This window comes from Populus nigra, chromosome 1 (genome assembly GCF_951802175.1).
Source record: "Populus nigra chromosome 1, ddPopNigr1.1, whole genome shotgun sequence".
Taxonomy (NCBI): domain Eukaryota; kingdom Viridiplantae; phylum Streptophyta; class Magnoliopsida; order Malpighiales; family Salicaceae; genus Populus; species Populus nigra.
Window position 1 is genome coordinate 15,131,607 of NC_084852.1, and position 23,533 is coordinate 15,155,139.

Here is a 23,533-nt window from a genome sequence, read left to right on the forward strand (position 1 = left end):
GGGTCAACTTAATGGTATGACCATTCTAGTAAAAACTTTGATTCATATATATAATTATTTTAAAAGATTAATTTACATATCATGGCTATTACAATTTTGAAACAAAAAAAAAGAAGATTTGAGGACTTTGATAGAGATAATATGTGTATAAATAGTGTATAAATTGATTCAGGGGATAATTTAAAGTAAGCAATTATTAATATTGAGTTAGTATTGTTAGCTCTATATGGCATTTTTTTTTAAATAGATTTGATTTTGTATATACAAAACAATGTTTATACTTTTATTTTAAAGATGCAAGTGATCATAACCATAACTTAACAACCCTTAGTGTTATATAGTTTCGAATCATATTTGTCATCCTCCTAACAAATTTAATAGCTATTTGCATTTAGTAAATTCAACATGAACACCTTTTCATAAATCATGTATCCTTAAAGTACTTTCTTTTTCAATATTTTCTTGGTTTTATAAATATATATTTTAAACAACGATTTCAAAGATTGATATCAAACAATTAAAGATAACATATACCAAATACTTAGTTGATATGTAGTTATGATATCTTCTCATTAACATGGAGTGGAGACCGCTGAATTTATTAGTCATGAATTAAACAATGTGTATAAATATGAGTGTATAATGTTTGAGTATTTTGAACTAGAAGCTCATAAATAAATATCAGTTGGGTCATTTAGTTTTTTATGAATAATAAAACCTTCTTTTTATTTGGAAGACAAATATATATGTTACAGAAAAAATAAAGTATTTTGAATTTCAATAGCAAAAATCCTATACTCATAAAAAAAATATCCATATTATGTAGTGTGACCGTTCAGCTAGTTAATAATTGAAGTGAATAATATTATTATATATTCATTAAAACTACTAAACTTTTTTGAAAAATAAACTCTTAAAATAAACAAGTAGCTGTTTCATCTTGTAAATATCTTGAAAACAAACCTCATTATACATGACATTGGCTAAATAAAATAAATATTATACTAATTACCCATTTAATTATACAATCATGAACTTATATTAGCTCCAAATATGCAATATTTTTCCATAATTGAACATGCATTATTGTGAATTATAATTTTTCTACATTAATTTATAAGGTTAAAATAAACTAGTAATTTGTATATTAACTATTGGATGGAAATACATATGATATTAGCAAACCAAATTTGCAATGAAAGTCGAACCTAATTTTTCAAGTTAAATCTAATTAATCCTATTATAGGTGTAGCGTCAATCACCACTTACCCATCAAAGATTATTCACATATAATTTTTAAAATTTTAAATTTATAAAAAAGAATTACAATATTCAAGCACAATCACTTGAATCAAATTATCAACAAATCCCAACTCTCTAATCCAATGGATTTACAATAATATAAAAAAAGATAAATAAATCTCATTAAATAAATCATCCTTTTTAGATCCATACCATTCATTTTTAAGAGCATTTCACAAGAAGTAACATACTTAAATTTTAGCTAGATTTAATTTTAAAGCAAAACATGTGGTTGTACACATGAAAATAACTATATCTCTTTATTTTTCCCTTCACTCATGTACTCATTTTCTTTTTATTTTTTTTAAATTTATCTCTCACTTAATAGGAGCCAAAATTAGCTTTAGAACCAAGTCACATACATTACTTTAAAACTTGAAATAACTTTTTATTTTTATTTTTCAATGTTAGTGGACCTATTATACAAGCGAGACTAATTCAAAAGTATATGTGTGAACATAGAAAATATGTGAATTACATTTTACTTTTTTTTTTTGGAATGCAAGATTATCCTAAAAATTATGTAAACTATAATGAACACAACATAACTCATACGAAGATGAAACTAGTTTATTTTTTTAAATACATATCATATTATGTCATAAGTTTATTTTTTAAAAAATAAATATCATATTATGTCATAAGTTTAAAATTTAACTTCTTAGACCTTGTATTGTCTTTAAAGTAGATATGTTTTACCAAAACATTTGATATAATGTATTTATTTATCTATTTTTTTTATATGAAAACTCCCTAAACTCATATTTTGGATTGCTTTTGATCAATGTCATCTCTTAGCATGATTTGAAGTAAAAATCTTTTACACCACTTGTGTCATGAAATTTTTAAATATAAATTTATTTTATATGTTTTCAAAACCTCTAGGAATATGAATGATATAAATAGACCATAACACCCTAATAGCCTAGGCCCATTAATCTATAGAAAAACATCTAATTTGATTGTGGCTTAAACATATGTGATGGGTAGTGTGTGTTTTTTTTGCCACCATTTGTTGAAACTTTTTTTTTTTTTTTGTATTTAAGTTGGTAATCTATTATACCAAATGCCTAAAAATAAGTTCTCCATCAATATGCTAATGTTGAAATTCATTTTCGGAAACGATGCTTTTTAATTCTCACTCAATGTTTTCATAAATTTCTAGTTATAAGGATTCTCATGTCAACTTACCCTAAACGCTTTACATTATAGTAATCTTAAACCCATTCTTAATTACAAGATAATAATTCTAAAGCTTTGTGATTTTGTTTGTTTGTAGAATATGTATTTGATGGTAGTGTGAAAGATTTAGATAAAATAGGATAAAGTATAGGAACAAAACTTGCTTTATAAGGACCTAGGATTTAGCATTAATAAATAAAAAAATTTCGAGTTAATCTGTCAAACATGTGATCCATGTTGTGAAAATAGGATATCCTTAAAGAGAAAATAAAAAAATTACAATGCCCAATTCACAACCAAACTAATATTGAAGGAACAAATAATAATTTTTGTCAACTTAGATTAACCTACCTAATCCGCGACTCTGGGTTTAAGACCTTAATAACCTAATAAAAAATATTATTAAACCCAATTTCCAACAAATTCAATGGTAAAAGATGAGATAAAAAAATCAATTAACAAAAAACAAATGACTCAAGTAAACTTAGATAAACCTTCCAAATCTACAACATAGGTTATGAGACCAGGATAGTTCCGTGAAAAGCAAACAATAAAAATTAAAAAACTCAATTTCTAATCAATTTAATATTAAATTATGAATTTAAAAAATAATTGTTGCTAAAAACAACAATCAAAAAAATAAAAATTATATTTAATATAAAAACTAATAACTTTTTTTTTTCTATTTTAGAGAGAGTCAGAAACAAAAACTAATGAGAGAGAGAGAAAAAATAAATAAATAAATCGCTAGAACTACATTGGAATTCTAACACCAACACACATTGCCTCGTAAAGATGCCATCACTAAGAAGATTCCACCAATATCATTTAAGATTGCTTTAGAAGCTAAGAAGGAAGTCACATAAGCCACCACAACACAATAATCTTCTCAACACATTGACGTGTTTGTTGTACGTACCAATCATTTTTATATTTTGATTCCTAAGCTATCTAAATTTAATTTAGAGTTATATTTATTCTCTAATATCACGAGTATTCAAATCAAGCCGGCCAAAATAAACCAAGCTCGAATCTAAATTAGAAAAAAATTTAATCAAATAAAATAAAATAATAAAAAAAAAACCTCACAATGCTCTGTTACACTCAACGGTGCATTGTGAGTGTGGTTATAGAAAAACCACCGGATCTTTTAGTTTTCTTTTAATAATTTAATTTAATTAATTTAGGCAAGAGCAAGTCTAATGTTTGAAGAACGGAGTGCATACGACATGCCGGTTTTCTTTCTGAAGCAATAAATAAAAAACGACGCGTCAGCTATCAGATTTAAAAGCAAAAGAAAAGAAAACAGCTCGACTTGTTTTTGATATTTCTACTGAAAGGCGGCGATGAGTGAAGAGAGCACGAAGATGGAGACGAAGGAAGGGAGCAACTTGTTGGGCTCACCTACCTTCACACAGCTCGAAAATGGCAGGTTCAAGTGCCTTGAGAGTGGACACGAAGTGTTAGCCAAAGACAAAGAATCCTATTCACACAGTAAACGCTGCCGTTTGGGTCTGATAGACTTTGCTCTAGCCAACAACAAACCCCCTCTCAACATGTTCAAGCAGGACCCTCTCTCTCGGTACTTTTCTAACCTTAACTACACCTTTTCTTTTCTGGGTTTTTGTTTTTCTAGTAACCCATTTGGATATTTAACGTTAATTTATGTAATAAAATTTTGTTTTTACGTTTGTTTTTTAGTTCAAAGTTGATATGTAAATTAACTGGGGATACTGTCAACAAGTCTGAGGAACATATTTGGAAGCACATCAATGGGAAGAGGTTTCTTAACAAATTAGGTTTGTTTTTTTTAAAAAAAATTGTACTGTAATTTTGCACAAGTATTGGCTCGTGTTTCTTTTTAAGATTTGAAGAAATGATTGTTGTGGACAGAGCAAAAGGAAATGGAGAAATTGGAATCCAATGGACTGGTAGCGGAGGAAGTTGAGGAAGAATTGAAGTCGAGCCAGGATGGTGCTAAGAAAAAGAAAAAGAATAAGAAGAAGCAAAACAAGGTTGAGGAAATTATTTCTCAAGTAAGGGATTCTTCTGATAAGGACAGTGATTTGGAAGAAACTGATTTCTGGATTCCACCTGCTGGAGAACGCTGGGACTTTGACGATGGAGGAGATCGGTGGGGTTCTGATGCGGAGTCCGAGCACGAAAGCCAGGAAGAAAATCCAGCAGGTGTGTTGCAAAAAAAAAGTATGAGTTGTTTAGTGTTTTGATTCTGCTTTCTATGGTTTTTATGCAAGCAATGAAGCAATTTTTGGGACAGAAATGTAAAAGATCAGAATGATGGTGAACATACCTAGGTTTAGGAAATGATTTTTTCCAGACATTGACGAGTTACCCTGATGGTATAACCACAGTTCTTAGCTTAGCACAAACTCAGACTAGCTTTAATACAGTGACAGCAACAGCATATATAGTACAGTAGTGATTTGTTACATGGTGAGATGTGTTCAAGTGATGGCACTAGCTCGATTTTATGCTGTCAATTATTTTGCTTAACCTTGGCAACTTGCGCGGTAGCTTCATCAAAGTTTACTTTGATAATGATGTCTTTCGCTTCTATTCCTTCTGCGTGCTCTTTTGAAAGAATATTGCTTGCATACTTCTTCTTTTCGAGGGAAGCCAAATAATCTTGATTTAAATGGTTGCGAAACAACATTTCAGTTCTGCCTTGATGTTGAGTTAGCAAACTTACGTAGAGCTACATTTGTATTCTCTTTAATTTGATTATATTTTCACAGATGATGCAGTCGAAGATAATGGCGAGGAATCAAAAGAGCTCTCTACGCGGTATGTTTTTTTCTGTGTTCCTGTACTTTCTTGGAACTTCATTTTCTTCTTCATGTTGGCTTTATTTAGAGAACATTTCTTCTTCGTTCTGTTTTGCAGGGCTAAGAGAATGTCAATTGAAATTGGACCCAGCAGCTATGCTTCTAGAAAGAAGAAGAGCAAGAAGGACCCTGCAAGTTGATCGGCTCAAATACATGTGTCCTCACTTCTGAGAGATTGTAAAACAAAGTATTTGGACTGTTACCAGTTTGCAATGTCAAAAAGTAAGTCAGTGTTAGGAACTAGAGAACTCGATGTCTCCAAATTGGTATCCACCTTAAAGATTTTCCTTGCGATTGGTTTTTTTGTCTAGTAAATTATATGAAAATCACTTTGAAGTTTTGTTTGATTGCCGTTTGTTTTAAATCTAGCAATGATGAACATTCTACTGACTTAGGGGCGTGTCTGTGTGTTTTTTTCTCCGTTTCACAAAACCAAACATTTCTCCTCTGAAGAGAAAGAGGATGCATTTTTCCTGTAAACGCCACCTCATGACAATATTGCATCAAATTGTTTTGTTTCAGTTGTGGAGTATTCTTCCCCTGATTAGCAACTGCCGTAGTGTTTCATTTCCAGTAGCCTTCACATTTCTCTAGAGCATGGTAAATTCCACTGGTACAAGTAGGGTGTGTTTGTTTTGCATATGATTTTGTGTTTGCAATGTAAAAAACACAGTTGGTGTTTGGCAATACACCAAACTATGTTTTATACTGTGGGATCCATAAAAAAATTGAGTTTGAAATGCAGTTTTTACATGTTTTTTTAACCGAGTTTTATAAAACTCTGCTTGTTTTTGCGTTTCAAAAGGATTTTTTTCAAAATTTGAAATTTTTTTATTTTTTTCTTTACTTCAAATTAATTTTTTTTTTGTATTTTCAGATCATTTTGATGCGCTGATATCAAAAATAATTTTTTAAAAATAAAAAAAATTATTTTAATACATTTCCAAGTAAAAAGTACTTTTGAAAAGCAATCATAACTAAATATTTTATACATGTTTTTTGCTGTATATAAACCTTAACCATAATTATTACCAAACATGTACCTAAATCCAACTAATCAAACATAACCAAAGTTTTTTTAAATTTATTTTTTTAAAATCATAATCACAAAAACTACCTCAAAAAATAAAAGCTACCTAAAAAACAAACGCATGTAGTGTTTTTTTTTTTCTTTTTGATTTCAAGATTTTTAAGGATTGTAATTAAAATTTTTTATTAGATACAAATTCTTAAACAACCACACTTGAGGAATTTACATCCAAAATCTTTTTAATAACCCTCAAATCTAGCATCAATCTTGTTGTATACATAATAATATACAATAATATATTTTCTTTTATCTTTCTTAACTTGAAGAGGTTTATTATCTATCATTTCTTAAACAAAACTTCCTCATCCCAATAAGTTGTTCTTCATAATGCCTTGTTTGTTTTCAAAAAAATGAATTCTTGGAAACTATTTTCCCTACTTTTCCATGTTTGGTAAATATAAGAAAAGTTGGTCAAGGAAACTGAATTCCAATCAAAGAAAAAAAAGAGGCTTTATGGCAGGAAAGTGTTTTCCTTTTCTTATTCTAAGAAAAACTCTTTCCTTTTCTTTGTTGACAAAACGTGCACTGCCAGCAGATATAGTTATGCAGAAAATCCAGTCTTTCTCATTTGAGAAAAAAATGGAGCTTCATCTTCTTTGGTTTCAGTCTCACCTTCTCTATCCTTTCCCGTTGACAGGAATTCACAACTCCATTCATCAGAACAGATAAAACTTTGAAGGTTGTTACTGCAATCTGTAACTGAACGCTACCCTGAGGAGGAAGAAACACAACTTTAACTGATTTCAGCCATAAGACGAATCAATTAGAGTGTAAACAGAAACTCAAATGTATCATTTGCCAAGAAGTGAATGGCAGGCATAAAATTGAAAAAAAAATAATAGGTTTTATTTATGAAAAATTTCACAAGGTTATATCTCTATAATATTATATGATATATATAATTATATTTTATAAAATAAGCTATATATGAATATAAGATATAATAAAAAAATTCATCATTATACTTTTTAGATTTTATTTTTTTTATTGTAAGTGATTAAATATTTTATATATATTAGATAAACTTGAAAAAAAAATTAATTCATTAATAAGTTATTTTCCAGTTCATTTTCCATAACATAACCAAACACTGGAAAGTGTTTTCCAGTTCATTTTCCATAACATTACCAAACATCGGAAAATACTTTTCCAGAATTCACTTTCCAGGAATTCACTTTTCCCGGAAATTCACTTTCCAAAAGGAAACAACTTTCCTGCAAACAAACGGAGCCTAAGTATCACATATGAGATCTCATAAAAAAACAAGAAAAAGAGGAACAAGAGAAAGTAAAATGATATTTTAGAGAGATGGACTCTGAAAATATATATGTTGAAAGTGTTAAGAATAAAGAGATTGTGAACCTTTAGCTTGAAGGATTCATGATATATTTATAGCTTATGAGTATTTTTTTTTTTATTGAGAGAAGAGGTTAAAATGTAATTTCATCATTGTGATATTTTGAGTTGTATTCTATTCAAAATAATACATATTAAATCAGTATAAAATACAAAAGGACATGTGTGAGGTCTCAAAGTTGAGTGTTGGACTAGAGGCACGTGCTCGAGCCTATCATGGTGCTGGGGGGGTATGGCCAACACCCTAAGAAATTAGATGTTGGCATGTCCAACACCCTAATTAAATCGATCTAAGTGTCATGCTTAGACCTAATAATAGGTGTTGGTGTGACCAACACTCTTAACTTTTACTGGGCATGACATGCCTATTAAGGTCTCACACCCAACCTTGTTGGGCGTGATAGCACACTTGATATGGGCTCGGGCCACCATGCTTGAGCCCATGCATTTTGGTAGCAATTGGGCTTAACCGTGGTAGCCTAATCCTAAAAAGGATTTTGAGTTCATTTTATTTTGATTCAACAATAACCCCCCAAGTATTTGTGGTATTAATCTGCAAAGATTTGTAAAAATACCCGATTACTATGATGAGTTCATTGAAATTTCTTCATATGAGAAGAGAGGTTGAAACCCTAGGTAATAAACTAAAGAGCCCGTGTATAGGGGTGTGCATCATGTTTAAAAAACTTTACAAGTATTTGGAAGGGAACCATAAAGGGCTTAGAAAAGTTCCTAGGATGTGACCTTCGTTGGATGACATAAGACATGAGAGCCCTCAACTAGAGAGTGGTGCCAGTTCGAGACTACATTAGAGAGGTGAGATATCCAAGATCAATCTCTGGTGAATTAATAAGAGGCCCTATAAAACTTGGAGAACGTGCAAGTTCAAGACTCCATTGGAGAATAGGGGATCCGAGATCAACCCCATGACCTAGACTATGCTTTCTTGTTTCAACATCAAGTACAAATGTGTGCATTCCTTGCATCTAGATAATTCTCCTTTTCCTCTCACACTTAAGATTGTGAGAATTCAAATTAAGAAATTATGAAGAAATTATTCAAAACTTTGTTACAAAAAGAAAGGTTACTGAAGAAATTACAATAGTAAAATCAAGTTAACAGTATTACCTGAAATGTTGAGTGTATAACATAAAGATTTTGATATATTTTACATATATGATGCTGGCTAAGCTTTGCATGGATATGTTGTCCTATCAAGTTGAATGTGACATCATTATCTCCTCCCTGGGGGGATTATAACATCGACATATGTTTTTTTAAGGCAGTATAAACCATAGTTATCAAACCCAGTCCGGGGGTTGACCCGACCAAAGGCCGGGTCTCAGGTTTTATGGGTCAACCCAGAAAAATTAAAAAAGTTAAAGTTTTAATATTTTATATGAAAAAATTAAGAAAAAATCCATATAAATATAGGCTATACATATTGTAAATAATGAAGTTTAAAAGAATATTTTAAAAAGTTTTTTATCCTACATTAAAAAGATATTATATTAAGCTTTTAAGTTAAAGTATTTAAACCAAAAAAGTTTCTTATTCCACATTGAAAAAACATAGCTTTTTTCTTGTGAACATAGAGTATATATACTAATGTGTTTCAAATCCCACATTGAAAAAAGATAATTTTTTTTTCTTGGGAATATAGAGTATATATACTAATGTGTTTCAAATCCCACATTGAAAAAAGATAATTTTTTTTCTTGGGAACATAGAGTATATATACTAATGAGTTTCCAATCTCACATTGAAAAAACATAGTTTTTTTCCTGTGAATATAGAGTATATATACTAATGTATTTCAAATCCCACATTGAAAAAATATAATTTTTTTCTTAGAAACATAGAGTATATATATTAATGAGTTTCCATCCCACATTGAAAAAAGATAATTTTTTCTTGGGAATATAGAGTATATATATTAATGAGGAACATAGAGTATATATATTAATGAGTTTTCATACCACATTGAAAAAATATAATTTTTTTCTTGGGAACATAGAGTATATATACTAATGGATTTCAAATTCAACATTAAAAAGATACTATATTATCCTTTTAAGTTGAAGTATTTAAATCAAAAATTTTTTATCTCACATTTAAAAAATATAATTTTTTTCTTGAAAACATAGAGTATATATATCAATGGGTTTCAAATCCCACATTTTTTAAAAAAAAAAACCCTGTCTTGGCCGGGTCTCGCTCGGGTCATGGGTTGACCTGCCGGGTCGGTCGGGTTTGGCTGGGTCGTTGCACTGACCGGTCTTTTGACAAACCCGAACCGGTCCAGCCCCTGGGTCGAACTGTCAGGCTGATCCGGGTTTAATAACTATGGTATAAACTCTTCAAAACTTAGCTTCACTTATCAAGCGTACTGCAAATCATATGCAACTAACAGGTAAGAGGAATATCCAAAACCCATAATACTCAAACTAGTGGAATAGTAATTGTTTGACTGGAAATACAAACATCAACATGTAAGCTGCAAGTGAATAAAAAACAGGATAAAGTCTTCCAAGAACTACTTAAAACTTGTTTCAAGTCAGAATGACCAAGGAACTTCATTTAGCAAAGATTATGTAAGTTGGATTGAATCTAGCAATTGAAATTTCAGGCAATCAATGAACTTCACAGACTTGGTCAAACATGTTCTTGATATTCCTCCCTTTTTCAACAATATCACATCGAATTCTCCATGCAAGTCAAAGGTCAGAATCTGCATGGTGAAATTATTGTTGATGGTTATTTATAGGTGACCATTCTTGGAATCAAACAGATGAACATGTGTTATATACAATAAGCACCTGTGGTATAAAATGTCTGATCCTTGTTCAAAATATGTATTATGTCTATAGTTTTTCTTCTGATTACATAGCCTACCTTACATATCATATTTCTTGCATGTTTACTCGAAGAAAATCTGTATATTTATTGAATTTCTCTAAATAAGAAATACAAAAGAATATGATATCAACCTTGCAAAAGAAGATTATATAATATATTATAACTATTATACTAAATTCTCTGGTTAGGGAGAAGCATTCAACCTTGTAATAAAATGAAATCACTGTTACTTGGAAATTACTCATCACAAGTAACACGAAGTCAACACTTATGTCAAAAGAAATTTGATTGTATGCATGTTTTTAATTTCAAAAAACAAAGCCCATAGTTGTCTTAGGAACATATAAGTTGTACCAAGAGAGAAACTTGTTTCACAATATCTTTAGAAGTATGACAAGGTTATAACGTGAACAGGTTTGAGATTTGATAAACCTAAATTTAATAGGTTCAAAACCCGTCAAAAAAACCACTTCCCCTAAGCTCAACTAAGGAAAGGACCCACCTCTTTTGAGCTCTGGAAGAGCCTAGTCCCGTGGGCACAACTACATTTTTGAATCCTACTCTCCTTACACCTCTAAGTGTATAAAATTCCTCTAAGAGCCCATTATATTTTCTTCAATTTTAATACATATATCAGAGATATTTTCTCTCATTAATACATATGTCAATGATATTTTCCTTCATTAAAACTATCAGGACAATATTATATTTTAGCCCCTCATCTTTATAAAGAGACTCATGGGCTATAAATAGACCATGAATCCTTTAGCCAAAAGAGGTTCATAATCTTTATTTTTTAATGCATATTTATTTCCAGAGTATCTCTCTATTATGTTATTGTATTTTTGTCATTGACTTAATTATCGAAAAGTCCCAAAATTCACCAAAGAGGACCTTTTACATGTATCAAACACCCGCCTCCAGCCACCTTGGCTAGAAAGAATGGATCAGATTGTCAGAACCAAGATTTTAACTAATTATCCAAGACATAAATCTTGCCCCCATACTACTCAGATTTTTTATGACATCATTATTAGTGTCGTCTATGGAAACTGTTAAAAAAACCATTGGTTTCTTTCTAATGACATTTCCAAGTCATTCAATGACACACATGGGTTGCAACGCTTGACGGATCTACCTATTACAACAAGTATTTTTTCCCATTCAGACTTCCAACAACTCATCAATCAAGTGTAACCCACCACCCAAGTTGTGTTAGCTGCTTAAGAGCAAAATCAAGTTTTGCTACCTTAGCAAATCTAGGCATCAATGACATCCTCACCCTTGGAAAGGATTGACCAAGTGTCTTCCTAATGCAATAGCATCACTCTTCAAGAAATGGATCAAAGAGCTCCCTAGAGTAAAACAATTCATATCAAGAAGTAAGTTTATTTTTAAATTAAAATAATCATTTATCTGAGATACGCTTTCTATCAATAAATCTTTGATGGGAGCTTCTAGACTTTTGCAAAATATCCTTGGAAGATGTTTTTTCTAGTGCGATTGCATAATCTCCTTGTAAGGGGTTATCCCTTGTGCGGTTGCACAATCTTCTTAGAAGAGGTTCTTTCTAGTGTGATAACTTCACCCTCTATGATAGCCTGAGATGACCAACCTTAACAAATCAATAGAACCCCTATCATATGGTCAAATATATACCACCAAGGCTAACTAGAACCCAAAGAACTAACTCAACTCTCTTCAGATAGGCTCCTAGACCTTATGATATTTATAGGGATGAGCTTGAATCTCTCACTCTTAGGTTTAGTCTCTCTTTTTGGTTGGGGGGGTCTCATGCCCCATATTATCGTTAGGGAGGCCACAAGCCTCGAACTCTTAAAAAATACAATAACTCTCTAAGAAATGGACTGAATTGGTCTCTTTAGTGCAATAACATCACCCTTCTTGGGTTCCCCTCTACCTCTTAGAAATTTTTTTAAGTATAAGCATCGACATGGATACATCTCTTATGTCTTTTAGAAATTTTCTAAATATTAGCGTCGATAGAGATTCACTCCCCTCAGCTTCTTAGAATATTTTCTAAGTATACGCTCACTCTCATTTGGTTCCCCTCATCCACATGGAAGTTTTCTAAGCACGGGCCCTACCCTCTACGGGTTCCTCTCAGCCTCTTAGAAAACTTTCTAAATATAGGCTTATCTTTATTGGGTTTCCCCACTTATTACAAAAATTTTCTGAGTATGGATTCCTCTATGGTTTCACCTCACTCTCTTTGGGTTCCCCTTACTCCTTAGAATTGTTTTCAAGTACGGACTTCGACATGGGTTCCTTTTTGCCCCTTGGAAATTTTCTAAGTGTGGATGTCGATAGGAATTCATTTCTCTCAATTTCTTAGAAAATTTTCTAAATATAGATTTACTCTCATTGGATTTCTCCACCGATTAAAAAACATTTCTAAGTATAGATTCCTTTATAGTTTCATCTCAGCCTCCTAGAAAATCTTTTTTTCAAACTCATTTGTGTGCATGGGTAATATATGAGAAATGTTTATATCTGGTATATTAACTAAGGTTTTCACCTCATTTCTCATACAAAAAAACTTAACAAACTCGTCATATTGGGTACTTTTACAAGTCTTTACGTGAAAATATCACAAGGACTTGGGAGGCTACTAATAAATCCAGATTTAATAGGCCCAAAAAAATCACCTTCCTTAAACTCAGCCAAAGGAATGACTCACTCTCCCTTGGGCTTAGCCAGGGGAAGGACCCAACTCCTTTGAGTTCAGCCTAGAGGAAAAGCCTAGTCTCATGGGCACAACTACATTTTAGATTCTACTCTCCCTACACTGTTAGGTGTATAAAAGTCTTCTAAGAACCCATCATATTTCCACTAATATTAATATTGTGTAAGAGATAGTGTGTAAAAGTCCTCTAAAGGCCCATTATATTTCCATCATCGTTAATACATATGTCAGAGATATTTTTTCTCATTAAAACTATCAAAGCAATACTACGTTTTAACCCCTTTTCTCCATAAGAGACTTATGTGCTTTAAATAGACCATGAATCCTTAAACCATAAGAGGTTTGAAATATTCATTGTATACTACAAATTTATTTCCAAAGTATCTCTCTATAATATTATTGCATTTTCTCTAAAATAAATCATTAACTTAATCATTAAAGAGTCCAAATTCATTAAAGGAGACTTTTTACAAGTATCAAACATTTATCTCAAGCCAACTTGGCTAGAGAGAACAAATCAGATTGTCAAAATCAAGAGATTAATCAATTATCCATGATATAAGCCTTACCCCCAAGCTACTCAGATTTTGTACTACATTATCAAAATTGATCATATAATAAATGGTGTGTAAGGGAATCTTTAAAGATTCATGAATTTATCACCATTTGGTCCTTGTGTTTATTGTTGCTAAATTAGTATTTTGCTAACCTTATCCTTCAGGTATTTGCTGTTATTGATAATAATAATGCTCCAGAATTCAGTATGTCACGAATCTTGAGTTTTTGAATGTTTGGATAATGGATTATCACATATTCATGTTAATCTTTTATTCTCCATAACTAAAGTTGTAGAGGGTTGGTGGCAAAGGTCCAGATTCCTACAAAACAGTTTCTTTTAGAGAAATTTAAGAACCATATGATGATTAAGTTAATGACTTTTTAATTAAGAGTTGTAGTAAATGAGCATTAAATTCTAAGAACAAGAATGTTTGTTCTTAGTTCATGTATGATAAATGCTGAAAATACGTTATAAGAGAGTGAAGATTGTGAACCTTTTACCTAGGTTGTTCAGAGAGTACTTATAACCTTTGTAGTTTGAACTTTCTTCCTCTTATTTGAGGGGTCATAAGTCTTTTCCTTTTTTATATCCAAGTAGGGAGGGAGACTCTTGCATCAACATTAATGTTGATGTAAGTTTCTCATTACACAACATTAATGTTAATGGGAATACCATGTGCCTATAGAAAGCGGTCCTATATCATTTTGCACATGATATAAATGTCAATGAGATCAATTCTTGTAATTAACATAATATTGATTGACGTATGGATGAATCTTAGGGGAATATTTTGCACGACTAAAGTGTAGGGAGATGATGATCCTAGATTCTTATATTGGGTGTTTGGATCTGAAGTAATCCTAGGTCGAAGGATGTTGGGTTTGACATCTTGTTAGACCCACAAGCACTTGGGCTTATCACGTAGCCAAACCCGAGGGATTTGAGTTTGGCATCTTGCCTAGATTCACAGGCACTTGGGCCTCACGCGTAACCAAGCCCAAGGAAGATGGGTCTCGTGTGCTGTCATACCCTCTTTTCACGAGTTTTGACTTCTTGTTTGGCCTTTATCTTGAGCCTTATTTTTTTTAGTCCTTTTAGCCATGGACCTTAAAAGGAAAAGAATTTTAATATGGAATGCACTAATCCATCAGAAACTATACAATCAATTCAACTTTCTTCTTTGATGTCAAAGATCAATTTATACATGGTCCATCATAAACAAAGGATATTCAAAATCTTTCCAATCTAAAAGTGTTTGGAGTCATCATCCTTTGCACAATTTCTTGCTTTCTTAACAATGAAATCAATAAAAATATTTAAATAAAATAGAACTTATGTTAACAAAGATATTTATGTTCATTAGATCACGAACATGAGAATCATGAAGAGCTAGAATTCCTTCTAAAATAATGATGTCTGAAGGGTTAACCTGTGATTAACCAAAACAAGTAGGTATGAGCCCAGAAGAAAAATCACACTCATCAATGTCATGAATCTAGGCACAAAACAAAAATCAATGTTCTGTATAATCATTTTAAAGATCAAGAGACAAAATTATTTACTTATGAGATATGATTGTGGGGTTAAGAATTTTCTTGATGTTACTTTTAAAGCACTCACACCAAAATTCCAAGAATCTTACTTCCTAATTCAATTATTTTATAGGTCTTAAAATCATAATTTGGTATGTTTAGTCTCTCCATACATGAAAGGAGAAGTTTGGATGGAAGGCATCTAGGAAGCAAACACAATATAAAATCTTGGAATTCTACAAGCATTAACAAATATCAATGAACCTTAAAATTTGATCAGAAAGAAGTTGCAAAGACAAACAAATAAGAATACTTGTCAGGATGATCAAAGTTATTATCTTGAACTTTTAACAATGTATCATCACTTAGAGAGTGATGAAATGAATCGTATAAATGAAAACAAACAAATTACTCATTTTGTTTGATCTCAAATATCATTTAAATAATTGACCTAGTTAAAATTAAACACAAATTTTATTTGATTGACAAGAACAACACGTCAATCATGGAGCTAAGAAATGATCATATTACTCACAGTTGTTTTTCTAAATGCAATCCCTCCAGCAACACCTGAACAAATATACTTTCAACATCAAGAAATTAAAATATACAAATAAATAAAACGTAATTGAAGTAAGAATTAGGATAATATATTCAAAAGAAACATTAACATTAATTAACATTATTATTAACAAGGAAACTAATTTAGGTCAGCATTTTATTGTTATCCCTGTTCATCCTCTCATATTTTTCTATTTATAAGCAATGCAATGCTTGACTTCCTTCTTGGTCCTTAGATTTATTTTTTTTTATATCCTCCAAATAAAGATTCTTTCAATTTGGTTTTTTAAAATTACTTTGATTTTATCCTAGGTTTTTTTGTTCTATTTTATTTTTTGAGTTTATGCCTACCATAGGTGTCGAGGATTGTTTTAAAATTTAGTAGCATTGTAATTTTGCATTAGAAAGTTTAGAATTGTTAAAGGGGCTAAGATTAAAAAAACATGGATCAAATTTGACTTTGAAAATAATTAGCAACATTGTTTTCTATTTTTTGTTCAAAAGGAGTGTAAATCTACACTTTGGTCCATCAATTTAATTTTTTTCCTTATTTAGTCCCTTTTGATTTTGGATTTTTTTTTATCCCAAACTTATTTTTTCTTGCATTCAATCCCTAAGTCTTAAGAAAGTTAGCAAAAAGATTTGAGGAGATAGGAAGTTTTTTAGTAACCAATTCCAACCATCTATAACTGTGATTTTGATATCTATGGATTCCGTTTTGAGATGGAAACTTAATGGTGGTAGTTTTTTCCTTTAATGATGCCAAAGAAAACATATCGAAACTTAGAAAGTTTTTTTTATTGGATTTTAAATTTTTAGACCGATTAGAATGTGTTTTGTTGCTAAAAACAAGATTATAGAGGGTTATAGGATTTGTTTTCATGTTTTTAGGTAAACGAGTGGTTGAAATACAGGTTTTTAGGGGGTTTTAAAACTTGGAACCTAATTTTTTAGTGACCATAAAAAATAACACATCATCTACCCAAGCAAACGACATGTCATCCACCAATTAAAAAAAACAAATGGGACAAATGATAATTGTGTCGTCTATCCTATTAAGAAATTAAAAAAAGAAACCAAGTGTATGGGCTTGTGTTTCAAGACTTAGGCGTATATGGCTTTCATGTGGGTAAATTATCCTTTCACAATAATTAAAAAAACATTAAAAACAACATGTCAAGGGCATGAGAGAAGCTGTGTCGCTTCAGCGATGTGTTTGTCATCATATAGAGGTTAAAAACTTTCTTTCTTCGTGTCATTTGATTCCTCACGACATCTTTTTTCTTAATAAATGGTGCGTGTTTGGTTTTGATAGACAGATTATCTCTGGTGCTTTTTTTCTCTCTCTTCTCCCTCGAGATTCGCACCTAGCATTTTAAATTTCACAGTAGTCCTTTTGGTTAGGTATATTTGAGTATTTGTCCTCATTCTTTTAATTATTTGATTTTGATTTTTGGCTTTTTATTAGTTTTTTTATTTTATTTTCAATTTTATCCTTTAATCTAGACTTTTTGTTTTTTGATTTTTCAAATTTAATCCTTCTTTTTTAAAATTTCAGAGCAGTTCCCTTGGTCGGGTATATTCGAGTATCAATCCCCATTCTTTTACTTGTTTCATTTTTGTTCTTGGTTTTTTTGTATTTTTTTTTATTTGTTTTTCAATTATATCCTTCAATCTAGGCTTTTCATTTTAGAATTTTTTAAATTTAGTCATGATTCCTTTTTTTTTTCATTTGTTCCTTACCTTTTTTGTAAACTTTCAAGCATTTTCAATTTCATTATTTAATAAAAAAATTTACTTTTTAGATTTTATCATCATTCTCTTTGGTAGTTTCTTCTTTGATTCTTTTATGAAATTGATTTTTTTTCAATTTAGCTCTTCAATTCAAAATTATTTATCCTCTAATGTTTTTTTCAAATTTGATCCTCATTATTTTAATTATTATTTTTTCTTTTGAATCTTTTTTAATTGATTTTATTTTTTCAATTTCATCATTTGACATTTAATTTATTGAAATTTAATTTTCATACTTTTTCCAGGTTTGGTGTTTCCATTTAAAAGGCCTAGGTCATGGGTTCACATCATTTTTTTTTTATTTTTTTTTTATCTCATTACATGACATTGATTTATTATTATTACTATTATTATTATTATTATTATTATTATTATTATTATCTGTAAAATAGGCTTCATGGTTTTATGTTTTTTTTTTTTTTGATAGAATTATCCTAATTTCATGACCTAACATGTGAGTTTGACGAGTTAATTTAAGTGAATTCACATTTTTTTTTTGCTTTTATTATTTTTTTTTTTTAGAACCTTTTTGTATGATCTTTTTTCTTTCACCATTCAATATTTCATGTTTCCAATAAAAATTAATCTTCATGATTTTTTCATATTTAATACTTCCAATGAAATGATTTGCAAGTTTCATAGGTTAACACAAGTTTTTTTTTTTTTTTTGCGCTTTTTGTTCTCAGATTTTTCTTTTACTTCGCACGTCATATAGCAAGTAAAAGAAAATCAGGTTTGCCTGCTCCACAAAGGTCTCAAATCAAGGCAACGATCATGTAATTTGTGGGCTACTATTTTTCTATGCAAAAACACTGAAAGATAAATCATTAAGCAATGAAGGTTTAAAGAAAAGGAATCAAAGCGGAAAGAGTTGATGCAAAATATTGAGGGATAAAAGTTCCAAAGGTTAGCTGTGATGTTTAGTAGTGACATTTGAATAAATACAGAACATCATCTCCTAGTTTTAATAGTTCATGAAAGATTGTGGTTTCTCCTTTTTCTCCCATGGGAGTATGGAACTACTCCAAAGCTGTGTTGTCTCCTGTGTGCTGGGATATTCTACCAATATATCATCTGTCTCGTGGTTTCGTCTCCATTGCAGCCGATAGAGAATCTTACTCTAAAAATGATGACACAACACAGGGCCTGGCTTCCTATACGTTCTTGGGTGGTTAGAAACTTCCAAACATGTAGCTGAACACCTTCAAAGGAACACAAATACATCAACATTGTATTGATCAATTGGATAAGAAAACCAAATTTGCAGAGAGAAGATTCCCTGTTATCTTTTGCAAAACTACTCAACGCAATTGAAAAACAATTTGTTAGTCTTGAGTATGCTACTCTACACACAATATTTTAGCTAACTGGATTAACATTGAAATTCAAATTTCACAAGGAATACAAAATGAACACAACCTAACTGACTGGCATGTCCTTCAAGAAAAAGAATTGATAAGAGCATCACCTTGTCATCATGCTCACATTGCTGAAATCCCTTCACTCCATAACTTCTTTCTTGCAATCAAAACTCGTTCTTCACTCAAGGTGAGAGCATCACTCCTTGGTTCAACCTCTGATAACCAACGATCCCACTTTAAGGCGGTCACAAATTTTCGGATATAGTTTATAATTAAGGGCTTGTCTCTTATTATTACAAACCCATCAGGCCTTAGAATCCGATCCATTTCAATTAATAGATCCTCCACACCACACCCATGCTCCTGAATCTCAGAAAATACTCCCCAGGCATGAAGAAGATCGTATGTACGTGGGTATGTAGAAAATGCTTCACACCTATAAATTATATTATGTGAGTCATTTAGAAACTCGAAAACAAGAGTGGCACAAATGAGAGAGCTTGGAAGAAGAGGAGCACTATACAGTAGTTAAACACCATTTATTTGTTCAAGTGCACCATAGAGAAATTCATTAGCAGAAAGCAATCATGGATGAACATGGTATCTAGATAATTATATGGATGATCAATGCAAAATCCTTTTCAAATCCTAATTAAAGCAGTCCTCCTACTTGAGCTACCAAGACAGCAACATACAGTGGGAGAAAGTTAAGAGTGAGTCTCTGTTATGCTGTCCCATTAGAATTCATATCATCACCCAGACAGGCGATTGGAGTTTCTTCAGACAAGACCATTAATATTTTATCTATGACACATGAACAGAAAATGAGCTCTAATACCAAGGTGAGCCTCAAGAGATATATATATAAGGTTGGTTAAATGCATACCAATCATGAACTGTTCCAATTAAGCCACGATCGTAAATGATCTTCAATCTAGCAGACATGTTGACTGGAGCAACGTTCATCACCCAGACATCTGTATCTTTAAGAGCAGCACCAAAACCCCCAAGGTTTGAGTTCATATCCATGACATTTCTGAAGTAATTCTTCCGTACAACAGATTTCATCTGCTTCCAGTACTCATTCACTCTAAATTGCCAAATGTTCTGCACCACAGGAATATTTATTTGTTGAAGGGTATCATAATAGTAAAAACGAGGGAGGGGGGGAGCAATATATATCATTTTTCTGCAATGCTATAAACTTGAAAAACCTACAGTGTCTTCATGGAATTGTTCAGGACTGACACCAATGTCTTCCAACCGAGGGGGTGCTGCAGTAAGCCTCTTTGGCCAAGGAACTAGCCCGCTTCCTCTTTCCTTGTGCATCTCTGTGGATAAATGGCAAGTTTAAGAAACTGGAAAAAAGATTAACTGAAATGTTAAAAAGGCTTAAAAACAGTGACAAGTAAATTAGACTCTTAACAAGGTCATTAAAAAAAAAAAAGAGCAATAAACAGCATTTTCATAGTCATTTTTCAGGTATTAGGTGCAAACCAAAGAATCTATTCTCAAAATGCATCCATACTTCAACCCAGTCAAGGATATCGACTTTTCTTTCTTTATCTGGTTATATTACGTCATATGGCCCAGTAATAGAGTATAATGTTTTAAATTATATGTGTATGTTGATCTGAATTCCCAGTATCCAAACAAAGTTAGCAATTCCACCAAAGATGAGAGTATCAGCAAAACAAATCCAGTGACTTCTGCTCTGTAAATGTACACTCTATTGCTACTTACTTGCTGAGTAGGGGGCTATGCAGGCCTTCATGTGCACATTCCAAGTTGCATCTGGGTCATCACCAGTACTGCATAGCGGGGGCTGCGTCCCAGGATCCCTCTTCAAGTAACAGCCATTACCCAATGGTTTTTGCCAAATAACAGTCTGATCTTTCTTCACAGCAACCCTCCAACACATTCTTCTTAAAAGGTCATGCATTGCATTCCAGATCCTTCGATTTTCTGGATCAAGTGCATAGGCTTCAGGAGAGGAGTAGGCAAAATACCCTCCAGGTCTTAGTAATCTATCAAGTTCTAACAAGAGGATTCCATCTCTCTGGAGCCAATCAATACGGCATCGAGAACAGTGAGCCAGTTCAAATGATCTACTTGGATAAGGAAGTCTTTTAGTGCCTAAGACACCAAGAGTTGAAGGAATCCCTCTCTCCAGCGCAAACTGTATTTGATTCTCATGTACATCATTAGGTGCAATGGACATAGCTATAATGCTGTGGGAAAGAAGATAAGCTCCAAAACTTGCAACTCCACAACCAACGTCAAGAACATTTCGGATATTCCCACCATTGTGAAGTTTATCATTGGGAAATTTAAGCATCTGTACCAGCAAAAAAATAAAACATAAGCTTGGTTAGACTCACTTTATAACACATTTAAGCGAACAAAACAGAAGATCAAGATATTGTATTACCCTAGCAAGAGAAACAATGTACTTATTTGCTCCATCATGAAAATGGGTTCCTCCACCAGGAAAATTTATCTTCTCCCCATTCACTACCATCCAATTCTGATCCGACTTCTCTTGCGCGAGATGTGTATGAGGTATATTTGCTTTCCAAACCTCATCTCTACTCTCCGGCCACCTTATAGGGATCTGGAATTCTAAAAATTGATTGATTTCGTCCAAATCAAAACTAACTGCAAAGCAAAAATTAAACAAACACATACACCAGCAAGAACACTCTCACAAACCTTGTAACCAATAGGAGGTGGTATAAGACAATTAAAACGCCGCTCCGAAGGGGGGCAATGCCTTTCATAATGCTCCATTAAAGTCAAATTTGGCTTCAATTTCAATTGGTAGATAAGGTTTCTATCCAAACATGGTATCAACTCTGAGTGTTTTATATCACAGATCTGTAATAGCCGACCAAAACACACAAAAATAACAAATAAGTTGATCTAAAAATCATTACTTTCACAAACTTACAAAAACAAAAATGCATACTTTGACACAATTAAATATTAACAAAATGCTAAGAAGGAAAAAACATACTTGGGCACAATTTAATACTAACAAAACAATGCTTAAACACAAAATCAATCAAAACCCAGTTCATATTTGTTAGTAATTAATGGGGAAAACATACGGGAATGCTTTTGGGGACTTCTGGGTTATGTTCTTGGTCCTCAAACAAATCATCAAAATCCCGGATATTCCCGCCGAGAACAGGATCCGTGCCGTCATGTTCGCCGTCAGATCTGGAGAGAGCAGGAACAAAAGAAGATCCATAGTACAGACAGAGCAAGCCCAGAAGAAAAATGAAGGCGATCAGAGCAGAGGTTATTTGCTTGGCAGTGTAAAGCTTTTCGCTTTTTTGCTTCATTTCTGAAGAAAATATCAGAGCCGTCGAATTCAGTCCGTCAAGGAGAGGAGAGATTTTTAACAGTGGAGGAGATTTTCGCGGGGTTTAAAGAAAGCAAGAAAACCGGACATACGAGTGGACTGACTGACTGACTGACTGACTGCTTCAACCTTGTGTTGTGACGTGCGGTCTTCAAAGATTCTTGTTTTGCTCCTCTACTTCTTCTTTAGTATTATCCAAGGGAAAACCTCAATTTATTCCCAAACCTATATATGCATTTTCGATTATATCCCAAAGTTATAAATTTTATCAATTAAGTCCCAAATGTTGTATCTTTTATCAATTTCTTTCATAGTTTAAGCCTACTTTTCATATTTTTATACACTAAAATAGTGTCCTTTTGAAAAAACATTTGATGGAAAAATTAATGAACATTAACATTTTCTATCTAATATGTATATTTATGCACTAAAACGCATTGATTTAAGAGATTTTGATAATAATATTGATAAACATTAACTAAAGACTTGATTAAGAATTTTTTTTAAAAAAATATATTTGAAACTTAATTAAGAAAATTTATAAGTTCGGGAAACTAAAAATGAGTTTATAGATTTAGAATTAGATTAAGATCTCTTTATAGGAATAACAATTTAATATGAACTCGAAGGATACCAATACGACATAAAAATATATATATTTTTTTTATAATTATCTTACCTAATGAATAATAAATAAAATATGAATATTATCCGATCTAACTTAAAACTCATCCAAACCTAACCAAAAATATATATTTATATCATATAAATATATTTGTAGAATATTTATGATTTTTTATATAATATGATATATATGCATACCTCAATATAGATATAAAACACACATATATGTATAATATTTATAGTTTTATAATTTAATATATATACACACACTTTAAACATATATAGTAAGTATTTTATTTTTATTGAATACTAAATAATAGTTAGATCATAAATACTTATAAATCCAACTTTTTTTTTAATTAACATGGATGTTTTGAAAGAGAAACCTCAAAT

General features: G+C 31.6%; 2 protein-coding genes across 3 annotated transcripts; one reads left to right on the top strand and one right to left on the bottom strand.

Moving 5' to 3' along the window:
- The first annotated feature begins 3,788 nt into the window (after positions 1-3,788).
- Positions 3,789-5,677, top strand: LOC133694490 (uncharacterized). Its single transcript, XM_062116025.1, has 5 exons — positions 3,789-4,066; positions 4,186-4,283; positions 4,378-4,671; positions 5,241-5,289; positions 5,389-5,677. The coding sequence occupies exons 1-5, from the start codon at positions 3,831-3,833 to the stop codon at positions 5,468-5,470; spliced, it is 759 nt and encodes a 252-aa protein (XP_061972009.1). The 5' UTR covers positions 3,789-3,830; the 3' UTR covers positions 5,471-5,677.
- Positions 5,678-18,644: 12,967 nt separating this feature from the next.
- LOC133670731 (probable methyltransferase PMT9) lies at positions 18,645-22,679 on the bottom strand. 2 transcript variants are annotated; one of them, XM_062091327.1, is made up of 8 exons: positions 22,260-22,679; positions 21,862-22,026; positions 21,581-21,763; positions 20,893-21,487; positions 20,368-20,480; positions 20,036-20,256; positions 19,257-19,585; positions 18,645-18,982 (listed from the first exon to the last, which is right to left on the bottom strand). In XM_062091327.1, the coding sequence occupies exons 1-7, from the start codon at positions 22,494-22,496 to the stop codon at positions 19,270-19,272; spliced, it is 1,830 nt and encodes a 609-aa protein (XP_061947311.1). In that variant the 5' UTR covers positions 22,497-22,679; the 3' UTR covers positions 18,645-18,982; positions 19,257-19,269. The 2 variants fall into 2 exon arrangements, with proteins under 2 accessions (XP_061947311.1, XP_061947301.1); XM_062091317.1 differs by having other exon boundaries at positions 18,645-18,990; positions 22,260-22,678.
- Between the last annotated feature and the right edge of the window lie 854 nt (positions 22,680-23,533).